Source organism: Pleurodeles waltl, chromosome 6, assembly GCF_031143425.1.
Source record: "Pleurodeles waltl isolate 20211129_DDA chromosome 6, aPleWal1.hap1.20221129, whole genome shotgun sequence".
In the NCBI taxonomy this organism is placed as follows: Eukaryota; Metazoa; Chordata; class Amphibia; order Caudata; family Salamandridae; genus Pleurodeles; species Pleurodeles waltl.
Window position 1 is genome coordinate 1,591,672,905 of NC_090445.1, and position 20,524 is coordinate 1,591,693,428.

The 20,524-nt window shown below is 44.3% G+C and overlaps 1 protein-coding gene across 4 annotated transcripts in view; it reads left to right on the forward strand.

Annotated features, from left to right (window-relative positions):
- The window catches only part of EXD3 (exonuclease 3'-5' domain containing 3), a 1,916,540-nt gene that overhangs the window by 728,308 nt on the left and 1,167,708 nt on the right, over positions 1-20,524 (forward strand). For all 4 annotated transcript variants that reach the window (XM_069241413.1, XM_069241412.1, XM_069241414.1 and 1 more), the window contains one exon: positions 10,722-10,861. In XM_069241413.1, coding sequence (XP_069097514.1) covers positions 10,722-10,861 — 140 coding nt within the window. The remainder of the gene's footprint in view (positions 1-10,721; positions 10,862-20,524) is intronic.

Consider the following 20,524-nt stretch of genomic DNA (forward strand, 5'->3'; position numbering starts at 1 on the left):
GCTCTTTCATTGCATTGCCTGGTTGTTCTCATGCACGTAAAAAATGATTGGTACTGACGTCTGCACGTCGTCGAGGACCTCTTATTGCCTGTATGACGTCAGACGGCGTCGCGTGCGATACAGTGACGTCCTCGTCTACGTGCAGAGACTAGTAAGAAGATTTCCGTCGAATGCTGGCGCCATGGGAGTATTCATGAGGTGAGGAATCCACAGGTAGCTAATGTATCCACCAGAAAAGTCGTTACCGAAGGTAAGTAACTCGTTCTTCTCACTGACCCTCTCACCTCCACCATTCTGTGAAATGTTTTTTTCCCATTTTAAAAAGGTCCCAAATTTAGAGATCTGCACACTTTCCTATCTGATCACACATTGGCTCTACTTCTCATTGCATGCATAGAGTTCAGATTTTTTTTTATATCTGTGCACGAGGGTGATGGGTATGTCTGGCTTGAGCTTCACTTCTGGTGCCAGACAGAGTCAATAGAGAGTGACACAACATCACCTACTGACCCTCAAAGAAATTGCTGAAACATCCAGTCTCACACATAGGGATATTCGCAAGATGGGGAATCTGTGGTTAGAGTATCCACCAGAAAGAGGGTCAACGAAGGTAAGTAACTTGTTCATTTTCATCTTTTGACCCACACAGGACCAGAGCATCTCCATGTCCTCTATTTTTAGGTCTCGCCTAGACCAAGCAAGCGCTGTCTATTCAAGACATTTAGTTTACTATCAGTAATCTTGCAGCCTGCCCATTGCTTACCATTGGATGGCTTTGTTGTCACTTGCATATGCCTACTTGTTTGCAGTCGGCGCATGACAGCTTGACTTTCATTTTGTCTGCAGACCCCTTCCATGGGGCATGTTCCAAGTACTTATGTCCTTCCACTGCTTTTTTTGTGAGAGCTACTTTTTTGTTTAGTTTTAAACAGTCCTTGCCAGTGCATGTCAGCCACATCCTAAGTTTTAGCGTTTTTTTCTACCGACATTGGCCATTTATTTCTTCAAGCCTGTGTATTTTTTTGGATTTTCTAACTGTTTTTTGTGCAACCAAAGGCAGCATATGCCTTCTTTTTTGTGCTCTTTGTTTCATTGTTTTAATAGTAGAACTTCCTTTTATGTACAAAGCAGGTTCCTTAAACAGTCCTTGCGAGTGCTTTTACAGTTGCGGATTTCCTGAGGTTTATGGTTTTTTCCCCACTTTGCCCGTTTATTTTTTATTAGTGTATCTTCTTTTCTCTCGTAGGGGATTTCCATGTATAGTCATAAGCACTGAATAGTTCCGCACGTCTGTGGGGACCCCGGAGCACTGTTCTGAAGTGTATTCTTAAGTGTAGATGTTTGCCTTTCATGAAAAAAGGCCTGTAAAGTCACTTAAGAATATAAATGTGCAGCCTAGGAGAAAGGCTACAAAGGCCAAATTGTTCATTCTTTTGGTTGGTAAGAAAGGAAACTGTAGTACAGATATACCTTTAAAACATATTTATTCTAGAAATGTAGTAAAAAACATGTTTTCCAACCTTATTTACAACTTCAAATGAGGATGAAACAGTGCAGAGCAGTGTAGCCCATAGGCTGCCATTATACAGAATGTAAATAGAGCTGTGCCTTTAAGAAAAGAAAGTCTTCCTGTATCCCATCATGCACAACAAAAAGGCAGTTGCCTCAGTTTTTTTTTCCGGCTCCTTCTGACAGGACCCTGAAGCATTGAGCTCCACCTTTCATAGCTTTTTTTGACTAAAACTCAACTAAAATCCTTTGGATTTCAATTTCACTCGACGTTTTCCATCTAGAGTGAACATTTCCTAGCTTTTCCTGTCAAATTCTGACAGAAACTTGAGATTTTTGCCACCATAATGCCTTCTCTTTTTGATAAGTGCCCTAGCTGTGGCAGGAAAAAGGCCAAAACAGACCCACATCAAGTCTGTATTATTTGCCTACCGTCAAGTCATAAACCTGATGCCTGTGACATTTGTAAAACCTTCTCCAGGAGAACCCTTCGTGACAGGGAGAAAATCCGCCTTCAGGCAAAAGAGGACAGGAGACGAAGAGGACAATCTGCCACAGAGCGAGGAGAAGGTCAGTCTTCTACCAGGGCTCTCACGGTGTCCTCTGGAGCAGCTGCCAGATCTGCTCACAAGCGTCACAGGTCCCCAACGACGTCGAGAGCATCGACATCGAGACCAGGAACGGCGCCGACATGCTTGCCGTCTAGGAAGAGACATCGCTCGACGTCGACAGCCTTTTCGCCGTCGAGACGGCGTAGACACTCGCCGTCGAGAAGTTCCAGATCCAGGTCACCGTCGACGCGAAGGGGAAGATCGACGTCGGTGGACAGTACTCGTCGTCGGAGACGATCGCCGTCATCCCATCGATGTCGAGGGAGATCGCCGTTGAGGAGCTCTCAACGGCGAGAGGAGTCAATGCCGAGAGGTACTCGTCGGCGTCGTGCTTCGACGTCGAGGAGGCACTCCGAGACCAAGAAGGGTCTATACCACCTCAGAATCCTTGGCTTCTCTCATTTTATTACCACCTTCGCCTCAGCCTTCTCCTCAGCCATCGCCTCTACCACAGACACCTCTGGCAATTACAGCTCCTCCGCCTGTACCTCTTTCAGAGTCCGCCCCAGTGACTCCTGCAGAATCCACAATGCATTCTCGACATTCTTCGAGACGCTCTTCTTCATCTCGACATCATCATAGGCATGACTCAGATCGCAGGTCTCCTCCTTCCCATCATAGACATTCCTCCTCCCCATCATAGACATTCCTCCTCATCCACCAGGGATTACTCTCCGACGTTATCTGACTCCCCGTCTCCGAGAGTTTCTCCCATAGACGATGTCAACACTTTTGAAGAGGTACTAATTCGTGGTGCTACCAAGTTGAACATCCCTCTGGCAGTACCCGCTCCAACAACTTCTGTCATCTTTGAGACACTACACCAGCGTTCTTCTTCTAGACCATTACTTCCGCTAGTCCCAGGACTACTTGAACCGGCAATGGACATATTCCTAACACCGTCCACAACTAAAACTGCTCCTTCAAGACTCATAAAGAAATATCGTCCTCCGGAGCAGGACCCTTTTTTTCTGAGAGCGGATCCAGTGCCCGATTCGGTGGTAATCGTGGCTGCTAAGAAATTGCATTCTACGTCTCCATCTTCGTCTTCTCCACCGGACAAGGAGAGTAGAAAAATTGATGCCGCAGGGTGCAAAGTTTGCTCCACCTCAGCCATCACTATGAAAGTGGCTAGTGCTACTGCCCTGTTAGGCAGGTATGATCGTGCCCTTTGGGATTCTGTGCTGCAATTTGCGGAACACCTTCCTAAGGAGAAAAAGGAAGATTTCTTGGAGATTGTAAGTGAAGGCGCCATGGTCTCCAATCAAGTAATAAGCGCGGCTGCAGACTCCTCTGTGTTATCCGCACATAACTATTCTCATGGAATTTCTTTGAGAAGACATGCCTGGCTACTCCTTATTTCACCTCAGCCAGAGGCGCAACAGAGGATACAAAATTTGCCCTTTTTAGGTTCCACCTTGTTTGGTTCTCATGCTGATGACGAAATGTCGAGGATGAAAACAGAACTGGACACTCTAAAGGCGGTGGGCATCGAGAAGCTAAGAGAGCAACGGAAAACATTCCGTCCCTACCACCGTAGACTCTTTACTCAAAGGTTTCAAACACCACAGTGGATGCCTTCAAGATCCCAGCAACAACAACATCAGAGAACCTTTTCGACCCCACGAAAACAAACAAGGGGTCGTTCTACGCCACAAACTGTCCAAACAGCTCGTCAGGCATCAGCGTCTAAGCCCTGAATCCTTGCTTCCCCCTCCTCCGTTACCCACTCCGGTAGGGGGAAGTATCTCACATCATCTGGAAGAGTGGCAACGCATAACGTCAGACGCCTGGGTGTTGAATATTGTGCGGAATGGCTACTGTCTCAGGTTCATAAGCCCCCCGCCTTCTATTCCACCAAAACCAGTGAATCACCATCTCAACGCTCTCAAAGTGGAAGTAACAACCCTATTACAAAAGAAGGCGATAGAACCTGTCCCTATCAACCAGCAGGGAAAGGGAATCTATTCCAGGTACTTTCTGGTACCAAAGAAAGAAAGACACGAGTTCCGTCCCCTTCTAGATCTAAGGGTAGCCAACAAATGGGTTCGCAGAGAAAAGTTCAGGATGCTATCCTTACACCAAATCTATCCCCAACTTCGTCAACGCGATTGGCTCTGTTCAATAGATCTCCGCGATGCTTACTTCCACATTCCTGTGATCAAAAAGCATCGGACGTTTTTGAGATTCCTCGTCGGAAAAAGTCATTACCAATTTACGGTGCTACCTTTCGGCCTCAAATCAGCACCGAGGACGTTTTCCAAATGCATGGCGGTGGTGGCAGGCCATTTAAGGAAACATCGGATATTCGTCTACCCCTATTTAGACGATTGGCTCATAAAAGCATCCACATACCTAGAGGCTCAACAGCACTTCAATTGGACTCACCAGCTACTCCAGAGACTGGGCCTTCAGGTCAACCTCTCCAAGTCCACGGCAACACCTGTTCAGAGGTTGCATTACTTAGGCGCCATCATAGACACCACTCAAGAAAAGGTGTTTCCTTTGGAGGAACGACTGTTATCAATCCTTCAAAAGTGCCAGCAGCTCGAGATAATGCCTCACACCACTGCAAGAGCGATATCCTCTCTCCTGGGGTCGGTGGCGTCTTGCATCTACCTCATTCCCAATGCTCGCCTCCATATGAGACCCTTACAGGAATGTCTAGAGAATCAATGGTATCAACTAGTGGACGATTGGGAGAACAGCATCCTTCTTTCTCCCCAGGTCAGTCAATCTCTCAAGTGGTGGTGTTCCCCGAACAATCTTCTGAAAGGGATGCCATTCCACTAACAGCCTCCAACTCAAACCATAGTCACGGATGCATCACTGCTCGGATTGGGAGCGCATATGGATCACCTCCAAATACAAGGCTTGTGGCCGCAGAGAGAGCGACTGTATCACATCAATCTTTTAGAACTTTGCGCAGTCCATCTCGCACTCAAAGCCTTCCTCCCCGCACTGAAGGCGAAAACTCTGCTTCTCCAGACAGACAACATGGCCACCGTGTATTACTTGAACAAACAAGGGGGTACCAGATCCAGGACTCTGTCGACAGAGGCCCAAACAATTTGGAACTGGCTTCTAGCCAGGAACCTATCACTAGTGGCAACTCACCTTCCGGGCATACAGAATATCCAGGCGGATGCCCTCAGCCGAGCAATGGACGAAAACCACAAGTGGGTTTTGCACGACGACGTCGTCCGCTCCATTTTTTCCATGTGGGGTACCCCTTCTATAGACCTATTCGCAACTCCAGAAAACAAAAAATGCCAAGACTTCGCCTCCAGGTACTACCATCCAGGAACATTGGGGAATGCCCTGTGGATAAACTGGTCAGGAGCATTTCTTTACGCCTTTCCACAGTTCCCCTGATACCGACAGTCCTCCTCAAGTTGTCCCACTCTCACACCAAGATGATTCTCATTGCCCCAGAATGGCCATGCCAGTGGTGGTTTCCAGACCTTCTTCACCGGTCACTCCGACCACACATCAGATTACCTTGCCGCCCCGACCGTCTCACGAAGTTTCGAGGCCAGATGACACATCCCAACCTCTCATCGTTGAATTTGGCAGCATGGCTCCTGAGCTAGTACAATATGGTCACCTTAATCTACCACAGGACTGCATGGAGATTCTAAGGGAGGCAGAGCGCCCTTCCACAAGAACAGCTTATGCCTTCAAATGGAAAAGGTTCTGCATGTGGTGTTTGGACAACAACGTTGACCCAATAAAATGCGGAGAAGAAGCTATTCTTCCATATTTGTTAAATCTGGCGAAGTCTGGCTTACAGTTGTCATCAATCAAAGTACACCTGGCAGCTCTAACGGCATATAGGAAGAGCCCTTCCCAATCCTCTTTCTTTAAAATTCCAATCATAAAAGATTTCCTAGAAGGTTTGAAAAAGGTCTTTCCTCCCATTAGACGACCATCTCCTCCATGGGAGCTGAATATTGTCCTCTCGCGTCTGATGCTGCATCCTTTTGAACCAATACACAAAGCATCACTCCAGCATCTTACATGGAAAACTGCTTTTCTGGTTCCTTTTATGTACAAAGCAGGTTCCTTAAACAGTCCTTGCGAGTGCTTTTACAGTTGCGGATTTCCTGAGGTTTATGGTTTTTTCCCCACTTTGCCCGTTTATTTTTTATTAGTGTATCTTCCTTTTATGTACATGCCAGATTCTTGTCCATATGCCACTCTACGCTATGCCAATTCACTCTACCCTATTCCACTTTACGCCACTTCAGTCTACCCCACTCGACCGTATGCCACTTAAAACTAATAGACCTTCCTCCACTGTGCCACTCTACGCTATGGCACTCTGCCATTCCACTGTATGCCACTCCACTCTATGCTCCACTCTACACCAATCCACAGCAAGCTACGCTAATTGACTCTATGCACAGGGCCATTGGAATTAAGCAGTTCTGCAGTGGCTGCTTTTTTTGCATAATTATGTATCTGCATCATTTACCACATGATCCATCATATGCTGCATAATTGGAGGTTTTAACAAAAAAATGTTTCTAGCTCAGACAGATCAAAAGTTACTAAACACAAGACACCATTGGTTCATGCGCAGTGGAAGGCCCTTTGCATAGGTATACTGGTTGTTCTTGCTTGATTATTTCTGCATTTGGTTATTAAACTGGTTCTAATTAGGTATTTGCCCAAACAGTATTATAAAGTGGCAAACTAGTGAAGTAATACTATAAAAAAATGTGCTGCATAATTTGCCTTTTCTTGACATATAGTTTAGTTAACTCTCTGCCACATAATTTGGTGCTCACCCTGTCACATAATTCCAGTGGCCCTGTTTATACCTCTCTACTCCATTCTATACCACTCCACTCTCAGCCATTCCATGCGACTCTGCCGCTTCACTGTGCTCTGTACAAATCCACTGTACTCTGTGCCACTCCACTCTACAACTGTCTCTCTAGTCTGCACCATTCTGCTTTACTCTACTCCGCTTTACTCCACTCTGCACCACTCCACTACACTCTATGCCCCTCTATTCCACTCCACTCTTTGCCACTCCATTCCACTGTACAGCACACATCACGTGGACAGTGAATGCTCTGTCTCTTTGAGTCATTTTGTTTACTGTTAGTGGGATTACAGCTAGCCTTTTGTTTACTACTGGTTGGCTTCATTATCACTCTCGTATGCCTGCTTTTATGTGATCAGTGCATGATGACTTTCTTTTCGTCTACTCAAGCATGCCATGGGGATTGTGTCCTTCCACTGCTTCTCCTGTGGAAGCTACTTTAATCTTTAGCTTTAAACAGTTCTTGCAAATGCACGTTGACAATCATACTGAGTTTTAGCTTTTTTCAGTATTGCCTGTTTATTTTTAGGGTCGAGCCTGCGTCGCATGCATATCGCTAGCGAGACGCTTTAGGTATTAGAAAAGGGCTCGGAGCCCCGTCGACGTCACGTCAGTGTCTTTCATTGGCACGTTGGCTTGCCTGTTAGAATCCGCTTCCTTTGATTAGTGGAAGGCACGCATACGCCATGCCTTTTCCAGTGGTTAGCCCTCCTCGAGCGCAGCGACCAAGTACAGAAAACATGCGAGGCTCGCTGTTTCCCATCAGGTTTGTGGACTACTTTTTCCTCTATTTTCACAGCGCGATTGGTCAGAAGTTGAGCGCTTCGCATACTATCGACCTTGTTACACAGTTAATTGCACTTTTGCCGGTTACGTTCATAATTGCTCTTTGGCGATAGGTATTATTACGTGCTGTTTTTTTCTTTTAATGCAAGAAAAATCCGGTTGGAAGTTTACAACTGTGAATAGCTGTAACTCCGACAAATGCGAGACCCTAGCGCATTGCAAATGCTTGTTTATTAGTACAATTTATTTTATGTACATGCCAGATTCTTACTGTATGCCAGTCCACTCTGTGCTGCTCCACTCTACCCTGCTCTACTCTTCTTCACTCCACTATCTGCCACTCTACACAATCCATGTCACCCTGGGCCACTTCACTCTACGCCATGCCACTCCCCTCTAAGCCACTTCAATCTATGGCACTCTATTCTGCGGCACTCCATTCCACCATACAGCAATGTGCGCCACTCTACATCAGTCGGTGCCAATCTACTTTATGCCACTTCATGCCACTCTTATCCACCCGATGCCACTGTTCTCCACATCACTCTACTCCACTCTCTGCCATTCCATTCTATGGCACTTCACTGTATTTTACTCCACTCTACTCAATGCCACTCTACTCATTCCACTTTACAATACTCCATTATACTCTATGCCTCTCCACTCTATGCTACTTGATACCACTCTACTTTACTCCAAACCATGCTTCTTCACTCTACCCCACTCCCCTGTATGGCACACTGCCACAACACTCTATATCTCTCTGCTCCACTCTGTCACTCTGCTCCATGCTAATCCACTCCAGTCCACTCGGCGCCACTCCAGTCCACTCTGTGCCACACCAGTCCAATCTACTCTGCGCCACTGCAATCCACTCTACTCCATTCCCCTATGCCACTCCAAATCACTTTACGGCACTCCAGTCCACTGTGCTCTGTTCCACTCCAATTCACTCTGAGCCAGTAACCTTTAGCCATAGTAAACATAGGCAAGACCTACTGGCTTTGTCAATGCTGTTTTTCATAGTTATTTAGTTATTTGATAAAAAGAGCATTGCTGTAATATCAAGTCTTCACCTTTGTCTTACCATGATGCCATGCAGCTATTTCGTCAGGTGCCAGCAGACAAATTGAAGGAGAATGGTGAAGAGGGGCGGAGTGCTCCTACGTTACTGGGGTGAAGGAATCAGGCAGGGAGTGGACATAGGCTGGTGCGCTCCAGACAAGGGTTTGTGCCTGTTTTAAAGAGAATGTAGCCAGAAATGGGGTGAGGGTAGAATTCAGCAGAGATGTCAGGCGCCAGAAGGCAAGCTATAACGAGGAAGACTGCGGCATCTTAATATCTCCATTGATTTTGAATGGAGTAGTAGACATTGGATAAACGGTTTTCTAGTGGGTTTCATTGAAGCAAAGGCAGAACCCTGTGAAGAGCGCAGTCTGTTTCAAGTACAGGAGTGATAAAGATCAAGACACAGTGGGCATTGTCCTGTCTCTGTTATGCAGTGGGATTGAACGGAGGAAAAGACGGCCGGCAGAAAGGGCGGGCAAATTACTAACGTCAGGTGTTTGTGCTGAAGAGGCACGCCCTGAAAGCCTAGGGCCTGCAGCCCTAGCATGTTAGTTAAGGTTAGAGAAATAACTTAGTCACATAATATGTGTATGGCCTAAACTTTACATGATTCATTTTTAATGGTAGGAGCGTGTAGGACTGTTTGTGACTGGTTGCGTTACTTTCCACCTCTATAGTATGATGAGAAAAGGGACCCGAAGGGAGTTTCAGACACCTTGATGTCTGAACCCTCCAACAGATTCCTTGCGTCAATTGAGCACTTAAGATTGTTATGCCTGGTAACGAAAATGGGAATAAAATAGGTTGACATAGCAGAGAAAAACTCCATTACCGGAGGGGCGGTATGGACAGTTTGACCCCAGAGGATTTTTCTTTTTAATCCGAAGTTAAATCTTCGTATCCTACCCTAGAATGTCCAAGAAGCATGCAGTGTGGCATGCAATGACAAGTTGTATTTTGACTTTCGGTGGAGATGGTGTGGATGACGAGGTCAGTGCAATGAGGATTGATCAGTGTTGGCGTAGGCTGTTGTCACAGTGGAGTAACATGAATGCCCCCTGCTTTCGCTTCACTTGTTTAATTGTCTGCACCCTTAACAAGCCACATTTTGGTGATGATCATGCACTTCATATGCCCGTGTAGTTTCCAAAAGATAGTGTAGAGTGATAACCTATTGCACTTTGTGTCACCAGGCATGAATAATGAGTGTTATTGACTTTAAAACAAATATTTTATGACACTACTATGAATCAGCCTGTCACCGCTGCAAGAAGATTGTGAGACATTCTACTCCAATTAGGAGTATCACGTGCTGGCTGTATATAGCTTCTGCCTTAACCTGTAAGACAGCTTGACCACAGGTGTTGACTAATTGCTGCAAATTCGGGGTAGAGACCAATAAAATGCCATCAGTCGTCAACAAATTATTGAAGATTGCCACAAATGGGCACGTTTCCTTTCTGCGGAAATACCCTTTAGAGTTTAATGCGATTTTGCACGAATGTGTGACATATGCAGAAAAAACGAATGTTTTCATACTAGAAATATCCGCAAAGGCAATTTTAACTTTGAAAATTTTCAGACACTAAGAACTAAATCCATGGCATGTTCCTGGGGGTGTGTGAAAGCATTCACGTGTTCTCAAAACCATTGCCATTACTGAGCAGAATACGACGTGATTCGTATTTTTTCATTTACTCACTTTTGTGCTTAAATCCACGACACAACAGTTGTCAGGCCGACGAGCCCTCATCCTCTATTTTCAGTGCAGGATAATATTTGCACTCGCTCCTTTTTGTAGTAGCATTAAGGAAAAGCATTCTAGGCATTCTATTATTTAGCCCCTTGCTTGATGCATTTATTGTCAGTTTTGTAGGCTGAATATTTAAACACTGATTATTTTATTTCTGTAGATGTGTACTCCGTTGTACCTTCTTAATAAGGTCGACCTCATGGAAGCATATGTCTCGGAATACCCAGAGCTGCAACGCCGGCTCCTTGAGATGCTCGACCAATGGAGTGCGCCTAACTTTGACCTCACAGATGTTGCAAGGTAAAATAATACAGCGCCAGCTTGCTTTTGGTATTCTAGAATGGCACTCTAGTCGATTCAGTTTTCTACTTGGTGTGATTTTGAAATGAGTGATGTTCCAAACATGCGCTTCAGATTCTTTAATAGGGAATGATTAAGATCTAAGCTTGACGATAACCATATTGTGTGAGTGCATGAAGACTGAATTTTAAAGCAATCTGCCCTCGACTCGGATTAATAATTTAAAGAACATTACTCCTTACCTTCAAAGTACTATTGAGTCTTCCCCTTTTTTTGGACAGTTGTTCAGTGGCATGCACCATTCTCTTTGGACTAACTGCTCACATCATCTCATGTTCAGGAGTCCATTAATTCAGTAGACTTCCACTTTTTGAACTTATTGCCTAATTGAAATTGTTACTCAATGTTCCTGCAACGGTGAAAACACAGCCATGCACAAGGTGCTGCCACACTGTAGATATGCACTCACTGAAAAGCTGTATTCATTGATATTGCCTCCACTACTGTGATTTGTCGCTGCCCAGTGGAAAGCAGGATCTGAGGTCTCAGCACCTCAGAAAAGGTGAGTATTAGTAGGTTTTACTACCCTCATGAAAGGCATATCAAGGGATGTGGTAGGCAATGTAGACCTAAACTATCAATTGTCACACTGTCCGATCTGAAGGTATGCTGTGTTGTCTTCAACATGGAGACCTAGTCTACCTAACCTTGACTCTGTCCGTGAGTAGCATTGGCCAATGAGAAAAGAAAATAATACGTGAAAAGTGTTAATGACCAGAAATGTAGATGTCTTGATTCATGGATGAGCATACTTGTTATGTGGAGTGCCCCTCACAACCAGGCAAAGATGATAGGTGGCTGAGAGAAGAACCAAAGACCAGGAGCCTGGAGGGAGCCTCATCGTGGGGATGAGGATCCCTGTGGTACATCCCTCCTTTTATGAGGAATTTGCATAAAAGCTCTGATTTAGCTTAGGTTGCATCTTTGGGTAGGTAACTGTTATATCCCTCATCTACTACTTCTTTTGTTCTTGCTTGACCGTTAGTGCTCCTGGGTGATCGGGAAAAACTCCATGGTTTTTATAACATATGGGCTGGTAAATTATATCTGTGCTTATAGTAGTTCAATTTTTTTGCTGACAAAGTTACAGCCCTACTTGCTCTGTTTTTCTGTATGAAAGATGTATATTTAGCCTCTTTCCACTTTTTCACTCCTCCGCCTTCTGATTAACCTGCTTCCAAGCCAGTCAGGTAAAGGTTTTCAGTGTGCCTTTCACTCTGCCACTGAAGGTGTGCATTCTGATTGTTCTCAGGCCTTCTCTGTCCCAGTTTCGAATATTATATGCAAGTAACATAAATTGTATTTCCCGGGGTGAATTTGCATCCCTGGCTTTTTTCCTGCTTCTTTGTGCTCTGTTAACCGGTCTCCGAAGCATCTCCATGTGGTGTTTCTGATTCATCTTCATTTCTAAAGACCATTGCTCAGCAGGTCTTAACCACATACAGGAGCATGTCCAGCATCTGGTATTGCACAGGAGGGGATGCATGTTCAGTACTTAAACTGCCTAATCAGAGCGTATGATGTTATGTTAACATTACAATAGAGTATGTCCCTGGGTAATCACATCATCTGGTAGAAATGCACTTGTGCCCTGCCATGCACCATCTTCTTGTCAATGATGTCACTTCAGATGTTTCAGTGATTTAATCAGTGATGTCCTAGAACATGTCATGAGTGATGTAATATGTGAGGTCATAATTTCTTTTAAACGTAAGTACAATTTTATTAACATATGTAATGCCAACCCCTGCACCAGGCCCGGTGTCCAACCTCCTGCTCAATCATCCCTATACACTAATATCTTTCAGTATGAGGTCACTGAAGCCATTAGGGAGGTGCAAGATGGAAGAATACAGCCACATGATGTTCCCATCCAATTGTTAGGGGACTCAGCTTCATTATGCTTGGAAAAAAAGTTAGCTTTTTAAATTTTTTATTTTTTTTTAACAGACAAGGGGTTGGCTGTGGGTTGTGCAGTCATCCCGGAAATAGCGAGCCCATTTGAGGAAAAATTGATTTTTGGAAGTAGCAATCCTTTTAATGACATGATTACCAAATGGTGTAGTTACATTGAAGACATCTTAGCCATTTGGCATGGGTCTGAAATTGACATAAAAGCATTCCATAAATGGTTAAATCCCAGATGAGCTGATCTCAAATTTACGTTGACTGTTGACTCCCAAAAAACACTTCTTGGATTTGAATATAACAGTTGTGAATGATAGACTGGACACAAGTTTATACACCAAACCAATGGATAGTAACACTTTTTTACCAGTAACCATCCCAGACCATTAAAAATGAATCCTCCGTTGGGACAGTTTTTGAGAATCCAGAGGAACTACATCAGTAAAGAGGGGCACTTTAAGAATAGTGACGTCCTGAGGGACAAATTGATACACAGAGAGTATCCCAAAAAACAGCTCCCGGAGCCATTGTTCTCTTTCAAGAAAGGAAAAAATCTTAGGCACCTTTTGGCCCTAGCAGCGAGAAAACTTCCTCATAATGACTTTTTAAGCCACTATAGTTGTGGGGGCTGCACCACGTGCCAATTCACGAACAATTCTAAAGAACTAAACAGGAATAGTATCATAGTTCAACTCGTTGGGCCCGCTTGTACAGCATTTTGAAAGTGAAAATCATAATAAAAATGAAATCAAATGATCGGTGATCTAGGTGGCTATCACCAATGAAAGGGGGGAGGGTGGGGATCAACAGAGAATATCCCGTTAGAATGGACGCAAACTATTTAAAAAATGTCAAACGACTACAATAGGTCTAAATGAAAATGATGAGCTATGAGCCTTATTACGCATTTGATCTTATATTTTTTAAATGTTTGTCACATATTTGTCATACGTGGTTTATGCCTATACCCTTGAACATATTCATTTTTTTTTTTTTTTTTTTTTTACATTTTACCATATGAATTTGATATTTTGTGTATGGACATGTTCCCGAGCTGATGCCAAATATTTGGCTGAGTTTGACAGCTCATGAAAAAATGCTAACAACATTGTAAATCCTCATTTGCATCATTTATACAATGCTTTACGTTGCCCAAATGCAGCCCCAGGTCTAATTGTTTACCATAATAATGTAACATATACTCTTCAGGCAGGAGTTATGTTGTTGCATTATCTGACTACTCTATTCTTTCCTTTCTTTTACTCATAGTTCCCTTATAAATATGCATATATATATAAACATATGTTTCAAATTTGCACTGCTGAATGTGGTGTTCACCCTGCCTCACACCCCGCATGCTTCATGAGTTTTTAGGTCGTTTAGACTCACGGGCTGACTCTAAGAACAGTCAGACTGTCGAGTCTTTTGTAACGTCCATGACTGAACTGTTGTGACGTTATGTCATATTCTCCCCACCTGGGAAGCCGTGATAGTCACCATTATCCTACCAGTGCCTGTTTTTTAACTCCAGGCAGCGATCCACGTGGCTTTGCATGAAAAAATTTCCTTTCCTTATTAAGTCACGGTCTGGGTTGTATCCTGGACCTCTAGGACGGTAGCGTCACAGCATTCTTTTGCCGTAGGCGATTGACCATTTCCCTCCAGCCCGCGAAGCTAGTTGGGGATGTGAGCGCAAATGCCTGATTAGAAGAGGGGCCCCATCGCGTACCCTATATAATGTAAGTAGATATTTTTGATACACTTTTTTAGATGGTAGAATTGGAGGTGTCTGTTGTGTTCTGGGCCCTAGGTCCTCATGCTGGAATAACAACACAGGCTCTGATATATGGTACATGAAACTGGCAACGAGCACGTGCATTCGGACTCTTTTATTGATGGGCTGACATCACTCGTGATGCTTGTGTTGGATGTGTGTGTGTATGTGTGTGTGTGTGTGTGTGTGTGAAGGCCAGCCCTCAGGGAATGGCTGGAGAACAGTTACGTGCAAGAGGACACGTATGTGTCCTGCAGGACACTGCATCCCTCCCAAACATTAATTAAAACAAAAAATTCTAACCTGAAAGAATAAATACACAAAAACTAAACACCACTGAGTTTCTCAGTCTTTTGAGACAGCCTGCAGGACAGCACTGGATAAGTGCAGCTGGGAGCTACCGGACATCACTGCTTGCTTTCATGATTTAACAAGATATCTCTGGTCACGAACACATCGTAGATAAAGTCTGGATCCTTTGACTGATGTCAGTTGGGGTACAGTCCACCTATGCGCTGTTGGTTGCTCCCGACTGCTCTCGTGGTGTTGGAGTTTGTGTCAGCAGTTCCAACTGGCGTGCATCAGGAGCATTGGTGGAGTCTGCTGCAGAGGTTTCTCTTAGGGTATCCTGACTCCATGAAGGAGAATCCCGTAAAAACTGGGATTCAAATGACGATGTTTGGGTGTCTTCCTCTGAGGCCCCGGTGCTTCCTGGTGCCTTGTCAGCAGAGCAGTTTCCAGCCCATCTCTTGTGCGGGTATTCTGTTGCTGCCCTTTTGATGGGTTGTCACAGCACCACGTAGACTGTGTAGGGTTACGTGTGGTCCATCCAGGGGCCGCTGCAGGATCGCCAACAGAAAACCATGACCGAGTCATTCATGCAACCACAAGGGTGGATGACAAATGGTCGGGTGTGATTGCCAACAGGACCCATGTGCGGGTGGGGCAAACAGATAGTCTCTGGACAAATTGATCCCTCACAGTGCCAAGAGTGCCTCCTTTGTGCATCGGTTCTAAGGCTCTTCTATGGTGGTAAGATGCTCTTTTGATGGTTACGGTGATGCACATTGCAGTGATGGTGTTGTTGCCACTTGACAACCTATATGACAGGTGACAATGACTTGCATGGAGTGAGGGTGACTGAAGGCTCTTCGCAGCCACCTAACTCATTGTATTGCTGGTGCAGTTCTTTTCCCTTCGGCATTTGCGGTTGCTAGCAGGTATGCCATCTGCATCAAGCAGCCCGTGACAGTGGCAGGACGGTCATACTGTGAAGCGCGGGGTAAATACGTGGTTCGAGCATGCAGGCGGCTTACTTTCAGTTATCTTGCTGGACTGTCATCAGTGATGTCTGCACCTTGCAGGCTGGCTTGTGTTGGTAGGTGCACTCTTAGGTAGTAGTATGAGTTCTCGGTCTTGTCACGCTTTTTTATTTCTCCTGCATTCCTGGGATTGTCATATTCTTCAGTGTGACAGGTCTGTCACACACCTTTCTCTCATCTCCTTTTTAATTATCCTTTGTGATTTGGCACTGTGGCACTTTTTTTTTTCTTCTTCTGACCGGGTTTGGTCAGACACACTTCTCTCTTCTCCTTTCCCAGTTCTCTCAATGTGATGTGTGGTCAGGCCAAATGATGCATTTTCTCTTGTTCTGGGTGTGGCAACAATCCACACTCCTTCAGTTTCCTCCTCAGAGGGGTCTTCCTGGTGCTATGTTCTGCAGAAGGCGGGTAACCTTCCTCACACCTCCTCCTCACTCGATGGTGCAGTGCTTGCACCTCAAAGCTGTGCTGTTGTGGCGCTTGGTCCTGCCTAGGGTCTTGCATGCTTGGCAGGGTTGGTCCCTCACATGTGACATTCTCATTGAAGGGTCAAAATGGTTTTGAGGAGCCAAGCTTCATTTCTACCAAAAGTGGTTACTCATTTTCATGTCAGATAGGCTATTACCCTTCCGAAATTCTGTCCATGGATTTGTCCATCTCCTGTTCTAAAATATGAAGAGTCAAGTTATGTGTGGTATTTGCATTGACCATTTGCATCATACTTTTCCTGATGCTTGCTGAAATACTGAGTTACTAGCAAGAACATCTAAGATTTTAGAATAAGGAACTACGTCTTGAGTTGTATCCACAACTGCAGAGAAATGTAGGGCCAGATGTTCAAGGCTTTTTTGAGGTCACATAGTGCCCCACTTGCAGAATTGGGCCTTTTTCGTCCACAAATATACTTTTTTTAATGTGCAAATGGCTAATTGTGACTCTGTAACTTGTTACTGAATCACAGTTTGTTACACAGTTCTGATTATTTGGAAGGGGCATGTTTAGGCATCCCTTCCAAATACCAAATCACAGTGGTATGTATCAATGTTTTGCAGCCGAATTCTTGTTGCAAAACATTAATACTTGACCACCAACTTTCAAATTGATGGTAACCCATTTGCAAATAGGAAGGAGTCCCTTAGGGACCCCATCCCCTTCGAGAGTGTTCAACTGAATATTATTTAAGAGTAGGCAGTGGTCCCATAGACAACTCCCTAATCTTAAAAGAAATAAACTTAAGTGTTTCATTTTCATTGTTGAAACTCATCCCGTTTTCCTTTAAGGATAATAGGTTTCATTTAAAAAAAATATATATATTGTTTTATGAAAAAGTAATCACAGGCATGGTGGTCTGCTGATCCCAGCAGGCCATCATCTCTGTGATGGCTGCAGGTCCTAGTGGGGTGCAAATTGTGACCTATCTTGTTAATATTCATGAGGTTGGTTGATTTGCGACTCACTATATATCACCATTTTAAAAATAAAGTTGTGCATTAGGAAATGTGATTTTCAAATAGCAGTTCAGTAAGAATCGCAAGTTGGAAATATCAATTCCTAATGTTGATACATCTCGCCCTTAGTCACCTGAAGAAAGAGTCAAACTGTATTGGATATTGGCGCCAGTATAGGGAATGAATGTCACCTCATTCTGTGCTTGAGCAACTGTAAAATCCTTAAGTTGCACTGAGAATCAAAATGTAAAGTGTATGATGCAAAGTAAAGTTTAACTTGCCCTTTAGGAACAGTGCAGAAACAAGACATCCTCTGAATGATAACTAATATTGTAAAGTACATTTTGGAATCTGTGGAAAGCTAATGTGAGACCACCTACAGAGGATATGTGTGGTCAACTACAAGGCTCCTTGGACAACTGCAATAAAAACAAGCATTTGCAATGCAATGAGTCTCACGTTTGCTTGAGTTAGAGCTATTAGCATTTTACATTCCTAACTGGGTTTTTCTGGCCACTTAAATTGAAAATGAAAAGTAAAACAGTTGACAGAAGCAAGTCAATTCAAAGCGCCACGTCCGCCATGAGCGTGAGCGCGAGTGCGAGGGTTATTGATTCCCTGCGTGAATGTCTAGAACGGATCACAGCTGGGATGGAAGGCAAACCAAAAATGGAGGACGGGCCATCACGGGCTGTAACAGGAGGAAGTGTGATGCAGTGTAATGGCCAACAAAAATTTTCATTTAATGAAATCGCCTGAGAGGGAACTCGGCACACAAAGGAGAGAAATTTCACAAAATGCACCAATAAAAATGAAGCATTTAAGACGACAACAACAAAGAATGAATAGCAAGAGTGGGCGTGGTTAAAAGCCCACAGAGAGATTACAACAGGCCAGAGCGCTTGCGCGCTTGACCTTAATGACCTGTAGCTGCATCATTAGATATGTAGGTAGGCCATGATAAAAAGAATTTCATGAGGCAGACTTAACCATACGACCACTGTGGTAGATACATTATGGCTTTTAGATTTCTGGCAAGGACCATGTTTGTGCAGATTTCAAGCTAAAAGAGAAAAAAAAAGACAAAAATTTATTTGGAAAACTAGAGGAAGCTATGTTGTGAACTTCCCGGTTAGGAGCATGGCTGCAACCTGTGTCTTATGGTCGCAAAGCTGAATCCCACGGGGACAGGTGGGAATTGGGTGATGCCTGGTTCTTCTTGCAACTGTCATCACCTTCTTGTCGGTGTTCTGACTGAGCCCGTGATACATGTGCAGTCGTTGATCTTTGGAGGATATAGGCCAGCTTTAATTAGGCAATGAAACTGCCTCTGGAGAGCTTCTACTCCGACCCTCTGTAACCCAGAAGTAAGCGTAGAAAATGGGAACGCTTGAAAGGAATTGGTTACAAAGAACTGAAGCAAGAAGTACTGGCCCGTTGTGTGTGGATGTCTATGATGTAGTGTTTCAGATTGTCAAAATACACCTGGGAAGTGCTGGCTGACAAAATATCTGCCCGCTATCATTGTCAATGGTAAATAGTGCTTTGTGATCAAAACTCCTCACTCCAGACGCAGAACTCTAATTCCTAGAGCCTCTCTCCTCTCTTAACGCACTGTAGAGTGGCTCTGGGCTAAACAATGTCGTGTGGACGGGAAGGGGGTTTGACAGGTTGCCATCATTATAGATTGGCCTTGTGTTTCTCCAAGGCATTCTCCACTAGCTTCTAGAGCAGGTCGACGTGCTGCAAATGCTTCCCACGTAAACACTTTGAGACAGACATTCCTGAACACCCCTAGCAGCAGCATATAATGTTGTCTTCCCACCCCTTGCTTCCCTGTGGTGCACTCACGTGATCGAGTCTGCCTGCTGAAACCTACACCATTTGGTACTGGACCCTTCTCTGAAACCCTGCAGGCAGCGAGGGGCTATTATATGTATTATGTTTCAACTACACCAAGTGGAAATTCGATCCTCTTGATCCCATACAAAGGGAATCTGTTCACATGACTCGTAACTTACACAAAATGGCTGCGGGCCCTTTGCTGACAAGGTGAGGTTTCGGCTCAATTTTCTATTCATAACTGCTTCAGTGTCTTCTTTATCAGAAACGTTTAAGGTGCGTGGGAAAGGGGTCGGCATTGTTCAATGACGATAGGGCCTTAGCATGGCCAGCATTTTCTGCCAAGATTGTTTAGTGTGATGGGCAAACTGAATCTTCTTTAGAGGGGCCCTGTGGGTCCTAGAATGGGCCCCTTAGCCCTCGTGATTTGTTCATAACTGCGTCTCTCTTCGTGCGTGGAAGCCCTAAATTAAATATCTTCTAAGTCTAGCAGATGACCAGTCTCGGGGTTCCTTGTACAAATCATTGTTTTCAAGTGTCAGTTGAATTGAAATAATCAAGACTACAACTCCCATAATGCATTAACTTGGTAAAAAGTAAAGGCACAGAACTGAAAAATGGTGTCCCTGACCACTTAGTCATATTGTCACTGTGGGCCAGTTTTGTTAATCACTTTTATTATTTACAAAGCCTGACATTTGCCAGCTCACAAGCTTTGTGACAAGGTAATTTCCGATGTACAAAGATAAAATGCTAGTTGAAAATTAATGTCCAGTCCACAAAATTCCCCTCTATAACTGATTTCAGTTTGGTAGTAGATCTTTGAAATTAGTATTCCCCCTCCTACTATCCGGCAGTGTATTGTATCAGTGGTTTGTGGCTGCAGTTGTGATGGCAAACCATTGATGTGACACACACCACCAAAAGGGAATGGTGTCCCATTTGCAAAATGAATTCTGTCTCCACGAGGCAGCTTCCGCCTTCTGAATGTGTCTGTTTGGCCTAAGAGGGAGAAGATACCATGGCATGGTCCCACTGATGAGATTCATGGAGTGTCAACTTTTATTTTTGAAAGCAGCCACTCTTCCTTTAGGCAACAAGGGGAACCATGCAGTAAATTTGCAGTCTGGACTTCATCTTGCAAGGTTCACCTTGCACTTGTTGTGCTCATTGTCCGATGGCCAACAATTGTCAGACAGGAATCAATCACATGCATCACTGGTTCACACTGAGCCTTTTTCCAGGTATTTTCTGGCAGGAGCAAAGTTATTAGCATTTAGCAGAAAGAAAATAAATAAGAGTAAGAGTT